At 43.4% G+C, this 21,625-nt stretch overlaps 1 protein-coding gene across 1 annotated transcript in view; it reads left to right on the top strand.

The window, feature by feature from the left end:
- Positions 1-3,633: 3,633 nt before the first annotated feature.
- The window catches only part of LOC124788570 (protein alan shepard), a 433,965-nt gene continuing 415,973 nt past the window's right edge, over positions 3,634-21,625 (top strand). The window contains exon 1 of the mRNA XM_047255841.1: positions 3,634-3,951. Coding sequence (XP_047111797.1) covers positions 3,898-3,951 — 54 coding nt within the window. The 5' untranslated portion in view covers positions 3,634-3,897. The remainder of the gene's footprint in view (positions 3,952-21,625) is intronic.

Below are 21,625 nucleotides of genomic sequence, written 5' to 3'. Positions count from 1 at the left end.
CCTGTAAAGGCATACACGAGAACTTCGTGTATAAAATTAAGTACTTTTTGTTATGTTACAGCTGATGATATACATTGTGCTCGTGTAATATTGATCATAAAAACAGAGGAAACAGTAATTTTGTCGGCATCTTGCACATGCTATAAACGCCAAGTGCAAGTACACAGATGTTTTAAAGTTTCTATAGAGAAATAAACTTGATTAATATTCGTAAAAGGTTGTTCTCTCTCATTGCACAGTTCGACAGCAAACTACGCATAACGCATCATTTCTCTAAATATTGGTGAGGATAGGTGGTGTACAATGGAAAGTATTTTGGTAGAGTCTTATCGGGGTGTGATTTATTCTCTGTATGAGATCAGTTTTGTAGCTTTTTGATCAAATTCCTTACCGGACGATAAAAAAGACTTGGCAGGGTTGCACTAGCGTTTGGGGAGAATACCTTTAACACTGCCCGATGCCAAACCTTCTTCATCTTGAAAAATATCCCCGCATAATAGTGGATTTGTTTGTCCTCCCTTCGCGTCAAGTAAGAGAAGAATTTTGTTCTCCTGCACGTCGCGCTGCATCACATCAGTCAAAACATTTTTGTACAAGGTTGTCCTTAGTTTGACGTGGTTTGATAAAGTAATGACGAAATTCCTATATTTTTTCATGTGATTATGGTTTTTTTTTTATTATTAAGCTCGTGGCCCAAAGGAACAACTACTCTCTTGTAGGCATAGGGAGACTGTTGGGAATAATTTTCCAGGAAGGTTTATAAAGAAAACTGCGCTGTATACGAGTGGATTACTTTGCTCGTATGCTGTCGTTTCACGACAACTATTTTTGCCTCTCGATCGTCCAAGATTTCGTTGTAAGTCGATTGGTGCTGGCAACCAGGAAAGAGAACATACGAATGTAAATATTTAATTATACGTGACGTTAAAAAAAGTGGTTCAAATGGCTCTGTGCACTATGGGACTTAACCTCTGAGGTCATCAATCCCCTAGAAGTTAGAACTAATTAAACCTAACTAACCTAAGGACATCACACACATCCATGCCCGAGGCAGGATTCGAACCTGCGACCGTAGCGGTCGCGCGGTTCCAGACTGTAACGCCTGGAACGGCTCGGCTACTCCGGCCGGCGTGACGTTAAAAAGAGTATTTTGATTGACACGGACGAATGAGAATTCTCGATTTATCTGTTTGCTCGGACACTTTAATCACAATCCCTTCTTGAAAAGTTGTTTGCAGAGTCCTCGTAGACGCTATAAGCACTATCGTTTCTTGGGAATTTATTAGCAATCCCAAATTTTCCTGCGCCTTTCCTCTTCAAGCCAATTATGAAAATATTAATAAATACAGTATACTGAGCATTATTTCGGTTCATTTGCAGTGTTAGTAAAGTAAAAACTGAAAATAAAAAAGTTTCCGAATGGGGACTCGACTCCACGAACATCTGGTTACTGTTCTGTGCTCTATCCACACCAGCTACTAATACGTTAAGTGGCTCGCCACATCCGACCCGTGCCAAAAACGTTACTTTTTATAAACGCCTGGCCACTTCTGTCACTTTCATTTCCAGCCCTGCACATACACCATAACTTTGTCCGCCCCCGGTAGCTGAGTGATGCCGGCACGGTAGCTCAGCGCGTTCGGTCATCGCCCTCTGTAATAAAAAAAAACTGAGCAAAGGAATCAACGATCAACTTGAATGGATGTCTTGTGACGGATGTCCGCCCAGACCAAACGCAACGAAAAATGCCGAACAAAATGAAAAAAAAAGGAAAAGGAAAAGTGGTCAGCGCGACAGACTGTCAATCCTAAGGGCCCGGGTTCGATTCCCAGGTTGGGTCGGAGATTTTCTCCGCTCAGGGGCTGGGTGTTGTGTTGTCCTAATCGTCATCATTTCATCCCCATCGACGCGCAAGTCGCCGAAGGGGCATCAAATCGAAAGCCTTGCACCTGGCGAACATTTACCATAAATCTGCAAGAAATCGGTGATGAGAAGATAAAAATAATCTTAGTAGCTTAGTGTTGAAAATATTTATGAGACTCAATTTCTCAGTGCAAAACGCAAAGAAGACGTAGTAACTTGATGAAGAAAATGCTTCCAGTGTTGATCTTTGTGTGGTTGCCTGTCGACTTCTAAAAAAATGGTTCAAATGGCTCTGAGCACTATGGGACTTAACATCTGAGGTCATCAGTCCCCTAGAACTTAGAACTACTTAAACCTAACTAACCTAAGGACATCACACACATCCATGCCCGAGGCAGGATTCGAACCTGCGATCGTAGCGGTCGTGCGGTTCCAGACTGAAGCGCCTAGAAACGCTCGGCCACACCGGCCGGCTGTCGACTTCTCCCTTCCCCCCTGCCTATGCTTCACTGCATCATTATGGAGCACTGTACAAGGCGCGAGAGAGAAATTTTGAAGAAATCTGCCATTTCGTATTTTATAAGAACATAAAAATATTCAACATACGGAAAATACTAATGCCATGTAACTGTATCACAAAGTATAATAACGAAGAGGTTTTTCTAACAGCTGGAATATTTGAATACTGAAGAAATTTGTAATTAGTATCTTTATAATTTTAATTTCGTTAAAACTGAATCAAAAAAAGAAAGAAACAGTATTATGTCAGTGCTGCGGAAGTGCTGCAAATGAAATAAACGTAAAAAACGTTAGGAAATAAAAGAGCAGTAAGGAGAAATGAATGAGGAGCGTAAGTTGTAACCAGCTAGAAAGGAAAAAAGAACATGAAGCAAGAGAAAAGAACAGTACTGTGATTATATAGTCAGCTATGACAACGGCGACAATAATTCACCTAGAGCCCTAGACTGATAACTCATAATGACGCTCGCCGTATCAGGCATATTTGCTGCCTTTTGCGACACACTTACGTCAAAACTCTTTCGATTTTCAACGTCTTTCGCGAACTAAGTATAGCCGGTCGTGCGCAACCCGTGGTTACAACAATAATATGGACTGAATAGATACGGATCATTGAATACGTACTGCGCGCTCGCTAAGGCTTACCGGATTTTCTGCAGTTTAAAGGGAACTGTCTTTATAATTAAAACAAAGATGAAATGTGAACAGATATGAAGATCTCAGAACATATATTTTATTTTGTAATGATTGCTGAAACAACACAGCTATGTTTATCGTTATTACGAGAACTTTTTTATCACTTTGCGGATCACTGCACGTATTGTTAATGGGAGTTACTTTATGGCTTTCGTTTCGATTTTATCGTCGTGAATATTGTGCGACTCGTCCCCCCATCCTCTATCTCATCATGGACAGTGCAGAATATGCTTTTAAATCGCTCATTTGTCGAAACACATGACGCGTGGGATTAATATAAGTGTAATTTTTAAATTGCTGTGAAACATCAGGTGTAACATGTTCAGACATTGCGTGATGGCGTAACAGGAATGTCGATCGGCATCGTAATTGCCTGGTAACTGTAGTTTGCATTTCTCGGCCATGCTGGTAGTTAATTTTCGTATGAACACTGTCGCGACGCGTGGGTAGTGGTGGGGAGGCAGCCATCGCGTGTCGCGCATGCGCTCTACACCGGCCAGTGCCTGCAGCGCCGCCGCCGGTCTTCGCTGAACTGACCGTCAGTGCCAAGATGGTGGCTAGTCCGGTGGGGTGTGGTGTTTCCTTGGTAGACGATTCTGCCTAAAGAAATTAAATATATTATTAATTTTGTATCTTAGTAACGCATTAGGTTTTATAAGTGTTTTTCAATCAGTGGTGGCCTTTAATTGGTGAAATGAAAGTGTGCTAAAGATATTTTTTTGGAGTGCTGGAATGGTGAATTGATTTTTTCCCCCGAAGTTGAAGTGACGGAGGCACACCCCTAAAGTTGTCAACTAGGAGGACAGTAGCCGTTTAACCATGGCAGTCCGGATGGAAAACTCAGCGCCGAGGAAATTAAATTACAAAATGATGGTATGTCTTGTCTTGTTCTTACTTCATTTGTTGTATCTCATCATGATAGTAGAAAAGTGGTCTTTTAGAACTTACAGCTTAGGCACGTGACCACACCCATGGAAGTGACGCTGTTTGTCGTACACGAAGATCGCGCATTTGAACTTCTGACAAACGTTGCAGTAATCTGCAGTGGCCAGAAGGTGTTTTATTATGACGGTTTCAAAAACTATGAACATAGCGTATTGATTTTTCGTGAGTGGTGGAAGCGGGCAAGCCGCTTACTACTGTACTGTGCGCCAGCTGCCACGCGCTAGTCACTTGTTACCTGCGGTTACGGAAGCCGTAAGCGGTAGGTCATATGCCGGTGTCCTCGTGGTCCCAGCTTTGGGGGCGGTAGTTCGATGTTTGTGATCTGTTCGATCAAACATACATGTTTGTCGGTGCTGTAGCTACTGGATCCATGTTAGTGTACAAGGACCGACCGCAGAGGTATTACAGTGGCTCAATTCAGCCGTAACCACTTAAACGACCTCTGTCAACTGGACTCGCAATCCTTCATTGAAAATTGTATTGCCATTCATTACGTAAACGATAGCCCAAGACATAGGTACCACATTTTTGTACATAGACGGGGAGTTTATTTCCTGGTTGAGAAGTTTGTTGTGTATGTAATTACGCATAGGGTGAGACTGTCGCTAAAAATGTAAGTGGTATGTGTTCCATGTAGTACGGCATATAACAGTAAAAAGCTACTTGTGACATACAAAGTTTTGCGGCTAAAAGATGTCACTTAATAACCTGCAATACATAATTTTCAGTTTCATCGGTAGAGATTTTAACATTCGTAGATAATTTGTGCAACTATCTGCTGAAGTAGTCCAGTAGAAATTATTTTACGTTTAGCCTGATTAGCCGATGTTTGTTTGATATGCTAAAAATAATGGTTAGCGCTGTTACCTTGGTGGCATTAAGGGAATGCGGAAAAAGTTACCACGTACTACAAACATGGCATTGGTGTGTGGTAAAGAAGCCTGTGGAAATCAGTTCAGCTGATTTATAGATAGTACGTTATCTTCAGTGCACACGTCAATGCTGCCGCAGAGTCAACTCGTTTGACTGGGCAACATTTGCTCGTAATGAAGATGATGTACTGTTACAAAAAGTTGAAGCCAGAGAGATTGATAGCATCAAGTTGCTCTTTTCTTTTAAGATTCTAGTAGTTGTCAATCTTCTACGTGTGACTGCATGTATTAACTAGTAGATCTCTCAGAAGCAGCGATATTGCTACGGTCAGTTTGAATATATACGTAGAGCTGAGAACTCTAGGGAAATTCGTTCTTAAAAGCTTGTGAGAACAATATCGCCGTAACTACGAAGGCGAAATTGCCTCTCCGGACATGGCCACACATCAAGATTGTCTCGGTCCATTGGCTGCGCCGCCGTGATTGCCTCGAAGCCGGTTGGAAAATCATCCTTACTGGCGCCCGAATAGCCCAGAATGCATGCTGCGACCTTGCTAGGTATGCTATCGAGGTCAACCAGTTACAGTAGCTGTTTGCTCTAGCGGCACCAACCTGGCAGCTATCTTGTGTGACCTATTTTCGAGTCCTGTTCGAACTTGTAAGAAACCGACTGAAGAGTTTGGGGATCCATCCGGAAACGTCTGTCTTCGTATGCATTTAACAGATACGCGCAGTTTCGTCGGTTTGTATTCAAATTGTGGCCGAAAATAACGCACGGTAAATACAACCTTCATGTAAGACCCCTAACTGCTGAATGTTCGGTGTCCAGCGTGAGTCGTTCACCGATTAGTTGACATTAGATGAGAGGGGAAAGAGGGGGGGGGGGAGGGGTGTTAGTCATGCCTTGAAGTAATCATTGAGCTATTGCGCGCCTACGTCCATCTGAAAAGTACGCCCTCAGAGACTGCACTTGGGGATGAAAGGCAATTAGCTTGAATGTAAATAGCGTTCACTTCTGATCTAAGGGTACCACTAACTACTTTCTGGGAAAACTGTAAGACGTAAGGAATACAGTTGTCGAATATTATACTGTGTGCTGCCGCAACACTTGTTCCTAAGATTTTCTGTCCTTATTTTTATATTTTTATCTTAACTAGGAGCAGAGAGCAATTGAGACAGTCGATAAGCCTTGGTGGTTTAACAGTAAAGCAGCTGCACAGACAAGAACCATCTACTTGATAATACGTGACGATTGTGTGTGTATCCGTGGGACAACCTGATAACGGCTGGCACGGACGTTGGCCTTATGCGGCTGATGCACCGTATTCGTTAGTTCCATGGAGAAAGGGATGTTTACGCAGATTGCTTATAACTATTTGCTTTTTTTTTTCAGTAAACGTTGCGTGCTCACCGTACCGGAATTGGGGATAGAGAACAGTGAAAGACAGCTTGCCTACTGGACAAGATCATTTTATTCGCACAGTGGCGACAAATTGACACAGCTGAGATTTCTGTCAGAATATTCAGGGCTTTTAGTTACACGGAATCCCAAGTTAATCCATATTCTGGTAGTGGCAGCGTTGAGGGGTAATTGTTTGAACTGATAGTTATTTCATCGTTAATTTGAAGGGAAGCAAACAGAAATGACAATATGTCTGCCGAGCTGGTTGATCAGCAATAACTGATCGTTCCGTAAATCTATCGCATTATCTTCAAAAGTTAAATGAGAGTAAGAAAAAACTGACGTACTTCCTTTTTATCTACATATTTCTATATTTTAGTGCCCTGCAACGGCAATTAATTATTGGAATTTTTTGATGTGCACAAAGTTCAATAGCAAACTTGTTCAAATGGCTCTGAGCACTATGGGACTCAACTGCTGAGGTCATTATTCCCCTAGCACTTAGAACTAGTTAAACCTAACTAACCTAAGGACATCACAAACATCCATGCCTGACGCAGGATTCGAACCTGCGACCGTAGCGGTCTTGCGGTTCCAGACTGCAGCGCCTTTAACCGCACGGCCACTTCGGCCGGCAAACTTAGTCTCGTATACCCGCTTATAACACGGAAACGCAACGACTAGCAGTAATGATATACCTTTCTCGGAGTGAATTTTCCGTTCTACGCTACGGAAACAGAGGATTGTAATAAAGCTGCTATAAAGATTTTAACATTGTGCGGTGATGCTTGATGTAAACTGCTGTTAAAAATGGTAAAGATGGTCATAAGCGTTGGACAGTTGCAGAACTTGGCATTTTATAGTAACTGAATTCAGAGACCTTTTGAACTAGGCAGCGAAAGCTAAGAACAGGATACGGACATGGTGGTTAGAGAGCAGAGAGAGAGAGAGAGAGAGAGAGAGAGAGAAACACGGTGCAGAACACACAGTATGGCATATACTTCACTTTCAGGAAGTAGCTGACTGTAAGCAGTGTTATCAGAGGGTCTTGTGGGTTGCAATATTGAGCTAAGTATTTGAGACCTATGAAACGGAATCAAGCGGAATGTATTTGCTCTCTCGCACGTAATTCCTATGCCTAATTTGAGCTTATCGTCGATGCGCCGACTTAGGGCCGCGATCAACCGGACACGTATAAACTACGACGGCATCTATTTAGAAACGTATTTCGAAGTTGAAATTTTTACAAAGCCTTGCTAATATATGTGAAACCCATGAACGGTTTTTACTGACTCTTTTCTTCGCTATTCCTCCCAAGAGGTCTAATTGTTCAGTTTCTAATCCAAAACTCCAACTACAAATGTACTACGCAAGGCGTATAGCTGCAGAGAAGTCAGTTTTACAGTTGTATTCCACTCGGTTTACAACTGCACTTTAGTTTAAACTTTGGTCGTAACTCGCCAGATACAGATTCTCTTCCCCTCTCAAGATTCTAGCCTCATTGTGACAGCAAGTCTCCTTCAGTGCAAAACTGAGCTTGTATGAACAGTCCGTAACAGGTGGTGGTCCACTAGGTATGATTTAAATTATCAGGTTTCGTACGAAAAAGAGTAACTTCAGAATAAGGTGTAAGAGGTATTTTCGAAGATGGTAGCAGGTAAACCGACCGCCAGCTTTGCTTGCTGTGTTTTAGTAGTTGCAGCGTTGGGGAGTAATTAGTGGCTGACAAATGCTGAACTTCAAGCCGCTGTGTTGCCAGCTCGCTGGTGCGTAATGTCTGGTTTGTGCGGCACAGTAAATCTGCGTTATCTGTGAAAAGATAAACAACATTAACTGGGGGCTACCACTCCTGGCTGTGGGGACGTGGGAGTTGCTTGAAGCTCTTGCTCTTCCTTCGCTGTCATCGTAATCGTCCACCGTCAGATACTTGCTTGCAGTGTTTCAGATGGCGGTGATGCAAGCAATCTTGAGCTCTGTGTGCACTCAAGTGTGTGTGTCGACAGCGTCGTAGCTGTTTATTCCGACTTCCACGTTCTGTGTACCAGCCAGGTCTTATCAGGCGCTGTTGCGCTCGGCCAATTATGGCCGCGACCAGGCCCGCCAGCTGTATAAAGGTACTATAATATTTCCCGGATAAATGAAAGAATGTGCGAACACCCGGTTACAGTGAAATAAAATGAAATAAAAGTAGGATCTCGTTCTCCATTAGTAGTTTGATCTACGCCAGATAACTTCTTAGCGCAAGCCTTTTGAGTATCCACCCTTTCGCTCGCAGACGTGTAAGTGAACCGTACCGTCAATCAGTGAGAGAATGTGAAGCATCCATCTGGGAAATTGCTGCTCGCGTGGGACAAAGTGTTTCGGCAGTGCAACGGTGTGTGCAGAATGGTTCACGGAAGGCCGTAGAACACGAGACGGGTCAGGTCGCACCACCCGGACCACCCCCATGCGAAGATCGAACCTCATCCGAATGATATTGCAGGAGATATCTGCGCTTTGGAACCAGGTGAATGCAGCATGTGTAGCTACACGGCCGGCCGGTGTGGCCGAGCGGTTCTACGCGCTACAGTCTGGAACTGCGTGACCGCTACGGTCGCAGGTTCGAATCCTGCCTCGGGCATGGATGTGTGTGATGTCCTTAGGTTAGTTAGGTTTAAGTAGTTATTAGGGTACTGATGACCTCAGATGTTGAGTCACATAGTGCTCAGAGCCATTTGAACAGTGAAACATTACATCTTGCTTAGGACTATACGGTGAGAGTAACTTGCATACGTGTAATGCGTATTAGCACTTTAAGCATGATGTCGTTTAAAGCCGTCTTCACAGATCCAACCGAAAGTAGGTTATTCAAAAGTCATACTTCCACTGCTTTCGTTTGCTGGTCTAGTTTGTCTGAAGACCCGTCTTTCAGATGCAGCACAACTTGATACTTCAAAGAAGTCAATAAATTGGTCGTGCCACCTTCAATGAAAAGAGTAAAAAAGCCCTTCTTCGTTTTGTGTGTCTGTAGTGTTACGGTTGCTATGACAATAGGCGTTGGATTACATACGATACCAGCAAAAATATACTCTGTGTGGTTTTACTTCCGAGTGTAAAATGCAGACGTATTTTAATTTAAAGCGATGTGACTGGAAATACCACAATTGCACGTGTACTCAAATGGTTCATCGAACTGAGCTCAAAGCGATAGTTCGCGTTGCCGGTCTTGGAGCTACACCATCTCGTTTATGCAGTGGACAATTTATATGCAATTCCGCAGGGCTAGAACAGGAAATTATTTGAATAGGAAATGCGTCCTGCTATTCTCGATAGTGAAATTGCTTTGTGTGTGCTCTGCTGCGGTGTACTGGACAAAGTTCAGTTCAGCAGCCGTGTTAACACACCACAACAAAGAAATTACGACGCTGTTAATCGCGGAATTTCTCTTTCGTAGTACGTCCTATCACGATACCGTTAAATTAAATGTTGTGTAAAAGAATACCATCACCAAACCGATGGCTGGAACTCATTCGGCGAATTGTACGTCCATATATCACCCAGCACTATGTCATGTTTAATACGTATTTCAGCAATGAAGAAATTAAAGTTCCTCTTATTACGACGTTCGAGTAAATTTTGTGTAGAATGGTCTGCCACGAATTCTCTCCTATGTCAGCCTTTTCATGTCAAAGTACCTCTTGCAGCCTACACCCACAGTTACTTGCTGGATGTATTCCAATCCCTGTCTTACTCTACAGTTTTTACCCTCTACAGCTCCCTCTCGTACCATTGAAGTTATTCCCTGAATTTTTAACAGATGTACTATCATTCTGCCCCTTCTTTTCAGTGTTTTCCATGTAAGACATGTTACCAGTCGAAATTATCTAACGAAATAGCAGCATGTAAAGGCGACGACGATGGAAATGCTGTATCGAGCGAAGCATAAAATCAGCGGAAATCCATATTTTGCGTTGACTGGAAACAAAAGAAAATTAACTGTCTGTGTGTGTTAAAAACAGATTTTGATATCAGTGTGACTCGTACCAGGCTGCATGGCTTCACGTGAAACACAACTCTTACTTTGCTTACACGAGATACTGAAAGCCACGGATAAAGGTCGTCAGATGCAGTCCTCGATTTCTGAAACCCATTTGATTCCGTTAAACAATACGCTCATTATCAAAAGTATGATCGTATGGGGCATAAAGCGAAATTTGTAACTCGGTTAAAGATTTTTTGGTAGGAAGGACTCAACTAGTTAACTTCGATGCAGTCATCAACAGCTGTACGGGTTTGCCGGAGGGAGTTGTTTGATGCTTACTGTTCCATGTTGTTTATTAATGGCCTTGCGGACAATATTAATAGTAGCCTCAGACTTCTAACAGACGATACAGTTAGGTGTAATGAAGTACTGTCTTAAAGAAGTTACGCGAATATTTGCTCATATCTTAACAATATTTCCAAGCAATGCAAAGATGGACAACTTACTTTAAATGTTCAGAAATGTAAAATAGTGCAGTCACTTAGTATCCTGTGACTATCAGTTCGAATCGGTCAACTTATACAAATACTTGAGTGTAACACTTTGTAGGGATATGAAACGAAACCATCACATAGGCTCAGTCGTAGTTAAAACAGGTGGCAAACTGCGGTTCATTTCTAGAATGATAGTGGAATAAAACCAATCTACGAGGGAGACTACACACAAAACATTCGTGGAACCCGTCCTAGAATATAGCTTAAGTGTATGGGACCAGTTCCAAGCATAACTTAGGGGGGATGTTGAACGTATGCAGAGAAGTGCAGCACGGATGATCAGAGGTTTGGCCGGCCAATGAAAGAGAGCCACGAACATGCTGAGAGAACTGAGCTGACAAATGCTTGAATTAGACGCATACTATCCCGAGGACACATACTTTGAAAATTTCAAGAACCAAGTTTAAGTGATGAACCGAGGAATAATTTATTACAAACCCTTATGTATCGCTCCCAAAGCGATCACAAAGATTTGACTAATTACAGCACGCACAGAGGTATTTAAGCAATCATTCTTTCCGCAATCTATACGTGAAAGGAATGAAAGAAAGCTCTAGTAACTGCTGCTGTGGGACGTACCCTTTCCTATATACTGTAGTGGTTCACAGAGTATAGACATAGGCGTAACTGCGAATTAATGTATCTCTTGAAGCTTTTTGGCACAGAGGAAAAATACATTTATTATTGCAGTAAAAAAACTATAATTGTTGCTTGTATAAGATTCGAGACGTGTAGATTAAACTGAATGATGGCATAAACGAACTTAAGGAATCTAGCAGAAAAAGAATGCTTTAGTGGGCGTCCGCTAATTTTCGAATATGGCTGTGACAGTAGTAGTGTGTATTACGTTGTCAGATTTTTCCCCTCGCCCTGTAGCGTGTCGCGATGGGCGGGGCGGCACCGCCAGATGTACTGGGGAAGCGACAGGCCGAAAGCACGCGCCGCTGGCTGAGCAGTGGCAGTGGTGGGTGTGGCGTGACGTCAGGGCGCGGCCGCTGCCGCCGGAAGAGCAAAAAGCTGCGGGGGGGACCTGTGGCTCGCGCGCTGTCCTGGCACCGCTCCAGGGTCCACACACTCCACAGCGCGCTGTCTGCTGCCGCTGCCCGACGGTCGCGAACCGCAGATACCTGCAGTTTCTACCCTCTCGCAATGATCCTGTCCTCTTGCCCAGTCGTAGACCCCACACTCCTGCCCTTAATATAGCCCTTAGGCACTTTGACATGGGTGGTCATCAGTACTCGAACAAATCAGTCCAGCTATCCACGCTAGTACTGTGTATAACTACTACTTTACCCCCATCCCCAAGCGTATTAGGTCTACAGCCTTGCTTCCGCCGTTCTGCAATAGACGTCAGAGGCGACAAGTGGTAGCGCTGGTGGTCGTGTCATACAGTAAGCTTAGACTTTTATAAACTTAACTCCATCAAGATATTACTCTATTTTTGATTGAATTATGAAGTTATTCTCGTTTGAATTTGTCAAACTTATGAGTCCAGTTTCGTCATTTGCGGGAAGTTTTAATTTTCTACTTTAACATGAAGAAATCTGCGGCTGAGGCTCATAAAATGCTGGATAAGAACTATGTTGTGGCACCTGTTAGTGGAAGATCTAGCAGAGAATGGTTTAACGCTTCAAGAACGATGATTTTGACGTCGAAGACCGGCATGGCGGTGGAAGAAAGGTTTTCGAAGCCACTGAAATCGATGGAAACAATCCCAAGAGATCGTTATCGGAATCAATTAATGCGTCTGAGCCGACCACTGAAAGACAAATGGCCACAATACAGGGATGGACATGAAAATGTGATTCTGCGGCATGACGAGGCTTGCTCGCTCCTCCTCCCCCCCCCCCCCCCCTCCTCCTTTACGTAAAATCCGTCGAAATACTCGTATAATTGGAAACGTTCAAAAGGGAAGCCCTACCCCACCAGCCGTATTCTCGAGACATTGCTCCCTCCGACTACCACCTTTTCTGATCAGCGGCTCACGGCCTGGCGGGCCACATCCTCTGGTCGCATTAACAATTGCAAACTGGGATCGATTTCTCGAAAGACGCCGTCCGCAGCTCGCGGTCGCGTTCTCGCTTCCCGAGCACGGGGTCCCGGGTTCGATTCCCGGCTGGGTCAGGGATTTTCACCTGCCTCGAGATGATTGGGTTTTTGTGTGGTCCTCACCATTTCATCATCATTCATGAAAGTGCCAGAATGGACTGAGCAAAGGTTGGGATTTTGTGCGGGCGCTGATAACCGCGCAGCTGGGCGCCTCACAAACCAATCATCATCATCATCATCATCATCATCATCATCATCAAAAGACGCCCCGTTCATCCGCCGCGGGTCTAGTACGCTGTCAGAAAAATGGGAGAAAGTAGTGGCCAGCAGTGGCCAGTACTTTGAATCGTGTCTTTTTTGAAAGTTTTTCACAATAAAGCCACGAACTTAGTGGAAAATGGCGTAATTAAATTTGTAGACCTAATACTACCATTAACAATTGGATGTCTCCGTTCCTATCCTGTTTTAGTCAGGTTGTGCAATAATTTTTTCCCCTCATTGCGTTTCATTTTCACCTCATTAGCTACTTTATCTACCCATCTTATCACCAGTATTCTTCGGTAGCCATAAATTTCGAAACATCTCTTTTAATCTGAGCTATTTATCACCCTCATTTCACTTCCATTGCAAGACTGCACTCCACCTTCAAACAAGATTCCGTAACTCTTAAATTAATGTTAGGTGCTACCAAGTGTATCTTTTTTTTCCCATAACCACTATTCTTGCTACTGCGTCTGCATTTTGTATCCTCTTCACTTCGGCTGTCGTCAGTTATTTTGCTGTCCAGATAACAAAACTGTTACTGTTAGCGTTTCATTTCCTAATCTGATGTTATCAGCATCACCTGATCTAATTCGACTACATTCCAGTAGCTAAGAGGAACCCCTAGTTAGTATTATAGGCTACTGATAATTTACTTCTGTTGATGTTGGATATGGACACTAAGGATGTAAAATTTTTAGAGGCACAGCAAGTTACCAGGGTGCCGATTAGTTTGGCGGTTTTTGAAAAAAAATATAGAGAAAACGAAATCTGAAGTACTCTGTTATAATTAATACGAATATTATTCTGTACAATACAGAGTTCTGGTTGGGAAGACATAGATTACGAGAACATCGGCGAGTGATTCACAGATTCAGCAACTTAGCGAGACGACTATAGTGTACGAAGTGTATTCGATAGAGAAGGCGATCGAAGTACTCGTTATCATGCACACCGAACCACTGAAACGTGTTGATCTTTTGAATTGCGTTGATCTACATACAGGACAAAATTCGTGTGATTATGCTGATGTTTCATCTATATCGAAGTGGAGACACGTGGTCAAGAAAAAGTGGATGAAAAACAATCAGGAAAAGTAAAGTATATTTCATATAATTCGTATTTTGTGCTTTCGGGTTTTTCTCTACTCCAAAGAGCAGTATTTCTGACACACATCCCAGACAAAAAATTATTTCCAGAATGAGATTTTCACTCTGCAGCGGAGTGTGCGCAGATATGAAACTTCCTGGCAGATTAAAGCTGTGTGCCGGACCGAGACTCGAACTCGGGACCCTTGTCTTTCGCGGGCAAGTGCTCTACCATCTGAGCTACCCAAGCACGACTGTGAGGACGGGGCGTGAGTCGTGCTTGGGTAGCTCAGATGGTAGAGCACTTGCCCGCGAAAGACAAGGGTCCCGAGTTCGAGTCTCGGTCCGGCACACAGTTTTAATCTGCCAGGAAGTTTCAAAAAATAATTTGTGTGTTCGGTGGTCATAGTTGCATAAGATACTCAAAAGTTTTGCAGCTACTAGCAAGAGTATGACTACTGTGGTGGTATATTAATATGCGTTCTGGAAAATAAGAGTTCCTATCTCAGAAGTCAATTATTTTAAGATGTACACCGGTTTTTCTGGCAACTGCTCAAAAAAAAAAGGCGTGCACTCCACCCATGACTCGCGTAGTTTTCCGACTGCAGACTTCTTTCTCAATACTTTATTGACCACAGAAAATAGCTACATGCCACCTACCTCTGTAGCGAGGATAGAAGTGCCTGTCTTTTTTTTTTGTGTGTGTGTGTGTGTGTGTGTGTGTGTGGTATTAAATTCAAGGGAAGTAGAAAATGAAAGAATAAGAAATACTAAACAAATAAGAAACAACGTTACCGTGAAATGAAGACACCAATAACCAAAATAAAGGGAGTCCATTTGAAAGTGCATGTTTGAAACCGAAATATGCTGGTGGAAGATTCTCAATACTGTGTTTCTTCGTGTGGTGTGCTGTCCAACTGTTTCAACTGGTCCCACACATGCCCAGTTGGGTTTATGTCAGCAGATACGGATTGTCATTCATGCTTTCTGGAGCAGAGGATTCACGAGCCGGACACGGTGTCGTCATGCATTATCATCTTTGAAGACGGACCCATCGTCGAAATGTTTACTGATAAATTGAATTCCCGGTAATTTGTCGCAATAACTTCTCGTCTGAGAACAGACATCGTGCAAATCATACGCCCATAAGGGCGCTGATGACCACGCTGTTGAATACCTTTTAAATCCATCGTATCGAAATGTTGACTGCAGGGCTGAGCAATTCGTTGGCGTATCCTGTACGTGCGTGCGATAATATGTAGGTAGCAGTCATTAGTTGCCGTTGCTGAATGCAGACGACTCCTGTGAGGAATGTCTTCATTGTTGTGGGTGTTGTGCCGTGCGTCCATACCGCGCGGTCGCCGCGCGCAAGACGCGTCTCCGCCCTCTCGAGCACCGTGTGCCAACGCCCCAGTGGCAGCAGCGCGGCATACTTCAAAGTGCTCACAGTGGGGGCGCCGCAACAGATACAGCAGTCATACCGCTGGAGCCGACGGAGCCAATCAGGAAGCAGCCCCACGTGATGAAGTCGCGGCCCGGAAGGGGAGTCGTCTGGTGGGCCTCCTGGAGTACTGAGCAAGTCTCTTCTCAGTCACGACGCTGTTATTGTGAACTTTGGCTACGTACCTGGACACGAGTGATTACGCTGAGTTATGTTTCACGTTGTTTTCAGAATAAATCTTCTAAGTTGTAATTAATTCCAACTTTCCATATGGTAGTTTGCACCTGGGACACAACAGTGTGTCTCAAGATAAGCGTTGAATGTTCAAATTTAATCGCCAGGCAACTTCCCGTGCTGACAACTCTTCTTTTGTATAAAATGACAAGGGCTGCTTGGTAGAGCTTGAGTAACCCTTAGAGCCATGTATTAGACTGAAGTCTACGGAAACCACACTATCCAGTTGACGATTACAGCCACAAAACAGCGCTAATAACGCAGCCATTTTGTGACCAAAAGAGTACTGATAACAAGGCTTCCGATCAAAGAAACACAAACTATGCAAGTCACGAGGACGGTGCAAGACATTTTTCGAGCAGTAGACAGAACCGAAAACTGGCGTGTCCTTGGAATCGAGAACTTGTTTTCACAGGAATTTTTTAATGTGGCGTAAAAGTACTGTAATGATCTTGCCCTCCAGTACCTCAGATTGTAGTCAGTTACATAGCATCCGGAACGTGACACAATTATAGTCACTAAGCAGGGAACAACGCGTAGTTAAAAAACGAAAAAATGATGCGAACGCTTTGCAGAGCCTGTATCGGCACAGGCCAACAACGTTACCGGGGTTTCTTTGAATATACCATAGTCTCTTAAAAGGCTCTACGTTGCGAAGACTTCACGCCACGTCGAAGCACAGTGATCTGGACGATCGCAAAATGCAGGAAATCTTCAGTATACGTCGTCGCCGTGGTGTGATACTCGTATCTGAGTTTCCATTTTTCTCCTTTGTATATTGCATCACAGTTCTAGTGTGGGAGATGCCTTTTATGGCTGCACACGCCATACCTGGTATTCAACCTGCAACCACGTAAATTACACGTAACAGAGGGCGGAGGGAGTGGCTGGGCCTGATGAACTTGTCATATCTGACGTTTCTCATTCCTCCAGTTTTCGGCGTTCGTGCTCAAAATGTAACAGCGGCTGAGGTAGTTTTGCGTCAGCGAATACGATCTTCTGATGTGGCTCACAAATTACTCAGGTCAATATTTAAAGTCTTCAGGGAACTGATCCTTTTACAGCACTAAAGGAGCACCATGGTGGCATCTACCTGTGCTCACTTCACTATACGAAGTTTGTCAACAAGTGTGTGATTCCTCATCCTCAGGAGGTGCCCGTTCCATTGGAGTTGTTGACCAATGACGGTGGCTTTTATACTGTTAATCTTCGCCCTCTCAAGAAAAATTGTTGTTGACATGAAGTCATCTTATTTGATATTCTTGATGTAGCTTAGCTTCTGTTGCTGGAAGCGTTCTATTTTGTTAAAATTACAACGATGTATCGTCCAGTTTTCGGAACCATGGACCAAGGTAGAAACAACTGCTTGATACATCGTCAGTTTTGTGGATAGTGTCAGATCTTTATTCAGGAAGACCTGATGTGACACTTCCAAAAGTAACATGAGCAACACATTTTATGTCCCCCACGACCTTTACCGATTAGCAATTAGTTGTTGATGTAGTTCCTGCATGGTCAGAAGGGTGCAGGGAAAAGATACTAAAATCTGGAAAGGCTCCTAGAACTGGCTCTGCGAATACCTTTGTTTTTCAGATGTTTATATTCAGACCAAACCATTCATATGCCCTAATGGACCAATTTACAGACAGTTACAGATCGCTCTGTGGCGGTATGGACTGGAGAAACTTCGTCTTCTGCATACTTCAATTACGAGGGTGAGACTTGTGAACCGTTTACTATTGAGTCTGGTCTGAATAGTACTCTGTCAAATATAGATGACAGTTCTACGCTTGCTTTGTTTACAGACGATGTTTCGTGAAGCATGGCTGCTAGGTACAAGGCAAACAATATTGATGCGAGGACAGATTCTAGTTGGAGCCCATTAGTAATAGGGAATTCATCAGATGCTTCACCCTGGTAAAGACTTGCCCAGACTTGTCATCGTGGAGAGCTTGAATCAGTCCAGTGAAGTGATCAAGGCAGCCGGAACATTTTAAGGTCTTCCACAAAGCTCCTCTGGGCACCGCGTCAAAGGCCTTTTCTAGCTCATAGAACATTATGTTGTCCCCCGCACATGTTCTGCAGTTGTCACGCACAGATCATACCAAAAGTACCTCTGGAGGAGCGAGATCAGCGCTGAGAATCTGGAAGTACAGTCTCGGAAGGAGTCCGGAGACGATACAACAGAATTATACCACACATTTTACTATCTACAGAGAGTAAGTTTATGCCGTGGTAATTACCATAGACAATTTTGTTGTCTCAATTAAAAATCTTGACAGTTGTGGAGTTAATGTTAGTACCTTACGGTTTTCCCACGTCAGAAGAAAGAGGGAGAAGAATCTGGTTTTTAGAGGCAAGCCATAACTTTGAATGATCTTCGGGGGAGATGTTGGAACGTTAGGGGGTGCCTTTCTCGGTTTCACGCTCCCTACAGCGGTGGTACTTCAATGCAAGGCTGTGCTGGATGTTATAAGACATGTCTGAGGAAATCGTCTGTAGCAGTACCACCATGATTTAAGAGTGAACCGCTGCACTCTTTGCAGCGACTCAAGATGTCCCGACTATCAGTGAGGATGGTCGTACTGTCGTCAGCTTACACGGTTCCTGATGAGGTACGAACAGGTCCATATATCACTTTTATTCCAGTGTAAAAGCTTCGCAAGTGCCTGGCACCTGACAGAGTCCGGGGTTCCTTAGCTTTTTTTGCCATAAGTTCTTGTCTGTTCTCAATTCTGTTTGAGCTCCTGAAAACTTGTTTCTTTTCTACGGAAGATGGATCTTGAACAAGACATAGGTAAACATACCATTCGATTCTTACTAAGTTCTTAATCATTTCCGTATTGTTATGAGACTAGTCATTTCTCTTCATCTAATCCAATGATCTCTGCAGTCATTTAGGTTGTGTTCTTTAAAGCAATCCATTCCTGTTCGACATCTGTTTGGTTAGCTGATGTTTTCATAAGTCGATCCAAAATTGTCTCGCAATAAAGACCGCAGCGTTTTATACTGTACACTGTTGTTGTTGAAGATAGCCAACTAGCATTTTTTGTTCAGTCCAGCAGTCACCCCGATGTTTCAAACTATTTTTGTGATCAGAACGTCTTTCCAGTAATATTACCTTGTGATGACATAGTCAATGAGATGCCACTGTTTCTAGCATGGATCTATCCATGTAGTCTTAAAACGATAAGGCATGCGGAATTGTGCATTGGTGATAAAAAGATCATGGTAGCAGAGACCAGGAAATAGCCCTTTTGCATGCATTTTCCAGCACATTGTTTACCCATGTTGTTTCCCCAAAAACGATTGTCCCCCCCTCCCCAACCTTGTACTGAAGTCTCCAAGTAACAAGAGTTCATCTTTAATGGGTATCTTGACTGGGAGCATAGGCGGAGACGGAATGACAAAACCATCTCCAGTGAAAGGAATTCGAAGAGTCAGAATTCTTCCATTTAATGGATGCTATTTTGCTATTTTTGTTTTTGCTGCAAATTCTACGCCACAGTTCCTTGGTTCCTTTGTATCCTATGCTTTCCAGGAGTACCTTGAACTAGTCTCACTGATGTGTCCATCTGATAGTCTGGTTTCACTCAAGGTAGCAACGTGTATCTGTAATCTAGCTAGATAGCGGGTGACGAGAGCTGTTCTTCTATCTGATATGTCTAGAGGAGTCCTGACACATCATGTTTCAATATTCTTAATCATATTGTTCTCTCTCTGTTTTCTTGCGCAGATGAGTGACCTTTCTACCGATTCCTAACAAGTTGCAAGTGTGACTGCCAACGTTTACCCCCGTGTTTTACACCGTGTCCCAATCGGAATGGACAGCAATTGTCCAGATGGTCCTACCCAGTCGGCGGATGTAGGACCAGACTCCTGAGCAGTCAAGAGTAGTTCTCAGGAAGAGGACCATCACACACCTGCCGCCCATCTACAAGTCCATACTAGCAGCTTCCAGCGTCACGCAAGCCTGCTACCACCGCCCATATTCCATCGCCATTGTACTTAATAAAAGACGCCAGGAGCAATTGCCATTCGCGTGTTTTTGTTTAAAGACGTATCTCATCTAGCGAGGAAGTAACCTACTCACTATGATTCTAGAACAATACATCACGGCACCTGGGTGTGACACATTGAATTTCAGAAACCTGAACTCTAACAAACTGTCCCGAGCTCAAGGACAGCAGAGTAGCGCCTTTACAGCAAGTGCGTCTGGCGTAACATCTTCCGCCTACGCGATCGTTGAGAATCACTGGTGTTAAATTTTCCTCTTATCTTTCTTCGCCTTTGGGTTCTGTGGTGTTATGAAAGGACTATAGAAAAAGGGTGTCAGAGGAGTGGGGTGTTGTGGGTCACAATTCTTCAGGTTCAGTCGTTGAGACCTGTCCGGCTTCTGAGACCCTCCCAGTAACTACGTAGCTACGCTACAGCCGGCAGAGGCTTCAGCTTCACGCGGACACACAAACCTCTCCGTCCACATGGTCAGTGCTACAATAAGGCGGTGTTCCCTGGACTTAAATACTTTTCAAACTTTGGTACACCTCTGACATAACACTCTTATCATACAGATTCAGGTATTTAATTAAACTATCGTACCTAGCAAGTCATCTTTTCCAGAAGAAAATTTATCCTCGGGTTTTCTCTAAGTAGCTTCTCTGTTATATTAGAAGCAAGCCTTCCATTTCACCAGTTTGTACAGCACCACAGATAATGTTCACCAAGTGCGAGGTCAGTGTAAATGTACCGCCTCAATTTTACGACGTCAGAAATTGCGGATTCTAGGACATAAAGAACAGACGTGGAGCAACCATTCGGATAAGTCTGTAAACATTTTATAACTGCACTCAGAAAACAAATTACCAGATATCAAGTAGTTCAAATGGCTCTGAGCACTATGGGACTTAACATCTGAGGTCATCAGTCCCCAAGACTTAGAACTACTTAAACCTAACTAACCTAAGGACATCACACACATCCACGCCCGAGACAGGATTCGAACCTGCGACCGTAGCAGCAGCGCGTTTCCGTACTGAAGCGCCTAGAACTGCTCGGCCACAACGGCCGGCTACCAGATATTCATCATGTTTCATGCTCCGAAGTGTTTCAAACTTGCGTATCTCAAACAGCTTCCACCTCGCTTGATAACGTTTGGATAATCATTCTCCAGCATAAATAGGTTTCTTTGGTGATTTTCAGTTCCATCGAACATTTCACCTTATCGGACGTTAATGTTCACACATGTGATATGCAAATATTGGTAAGAAAATGCCTCTTAGCACAAAATGTCACATTTTTCTTCCTTAATGTTTTTTGGGAAACTATATTACTTTCATCCTCAACATATAGAAGTATTATCCACGCAATACCACTATTTGTTTTCATGTAATAACACAGACAATTTAACTAACACAAGCTCCAACCATAACAATCGCTGCAACAGTCAGTAAAATGTCATATTAGACCAGCAACAAAGCAGCTCTTATATGATATTCATAGTTGTCTAGCTGCTGCTTTTAAACTTTGTGCGGGCTTCTAATAGAAAATCTGGGTTTTTAGGAGAATCTGTTCCCAGTGCCTTTCGCCCAGTCAATCGTATTCGGGATATAAATATCAACAAAAAATGCTAGTTTCGTTTTTCGATGTTGCTAAACAATTGTGAAATGTCGATATTAATCATTTTAGAACCCGACATTCTAAGTATGTCATTCAGGTTAATCTCTGCGCGGTCTGAGCAAAC

This window comes from Schistocerca piceifrons, chromosome 3 (assembly GCF_021461385.2).
Source record: "Schistocerca piceifrons isolate TAMUIC-IGC-003096 chromosome 3, iqSchPice1.1, whole genome shotgun sequence".
Taxonomy (NCBI): Eukaryota; Metazoa; Arthropoda; class Insecta; order Orthoptera; family Acrididae; genus Schistocerca; species Schistocerca piceifrons.
This window is presented reverse-complemented; position numbering and strand designations above follow the sequence as displayed.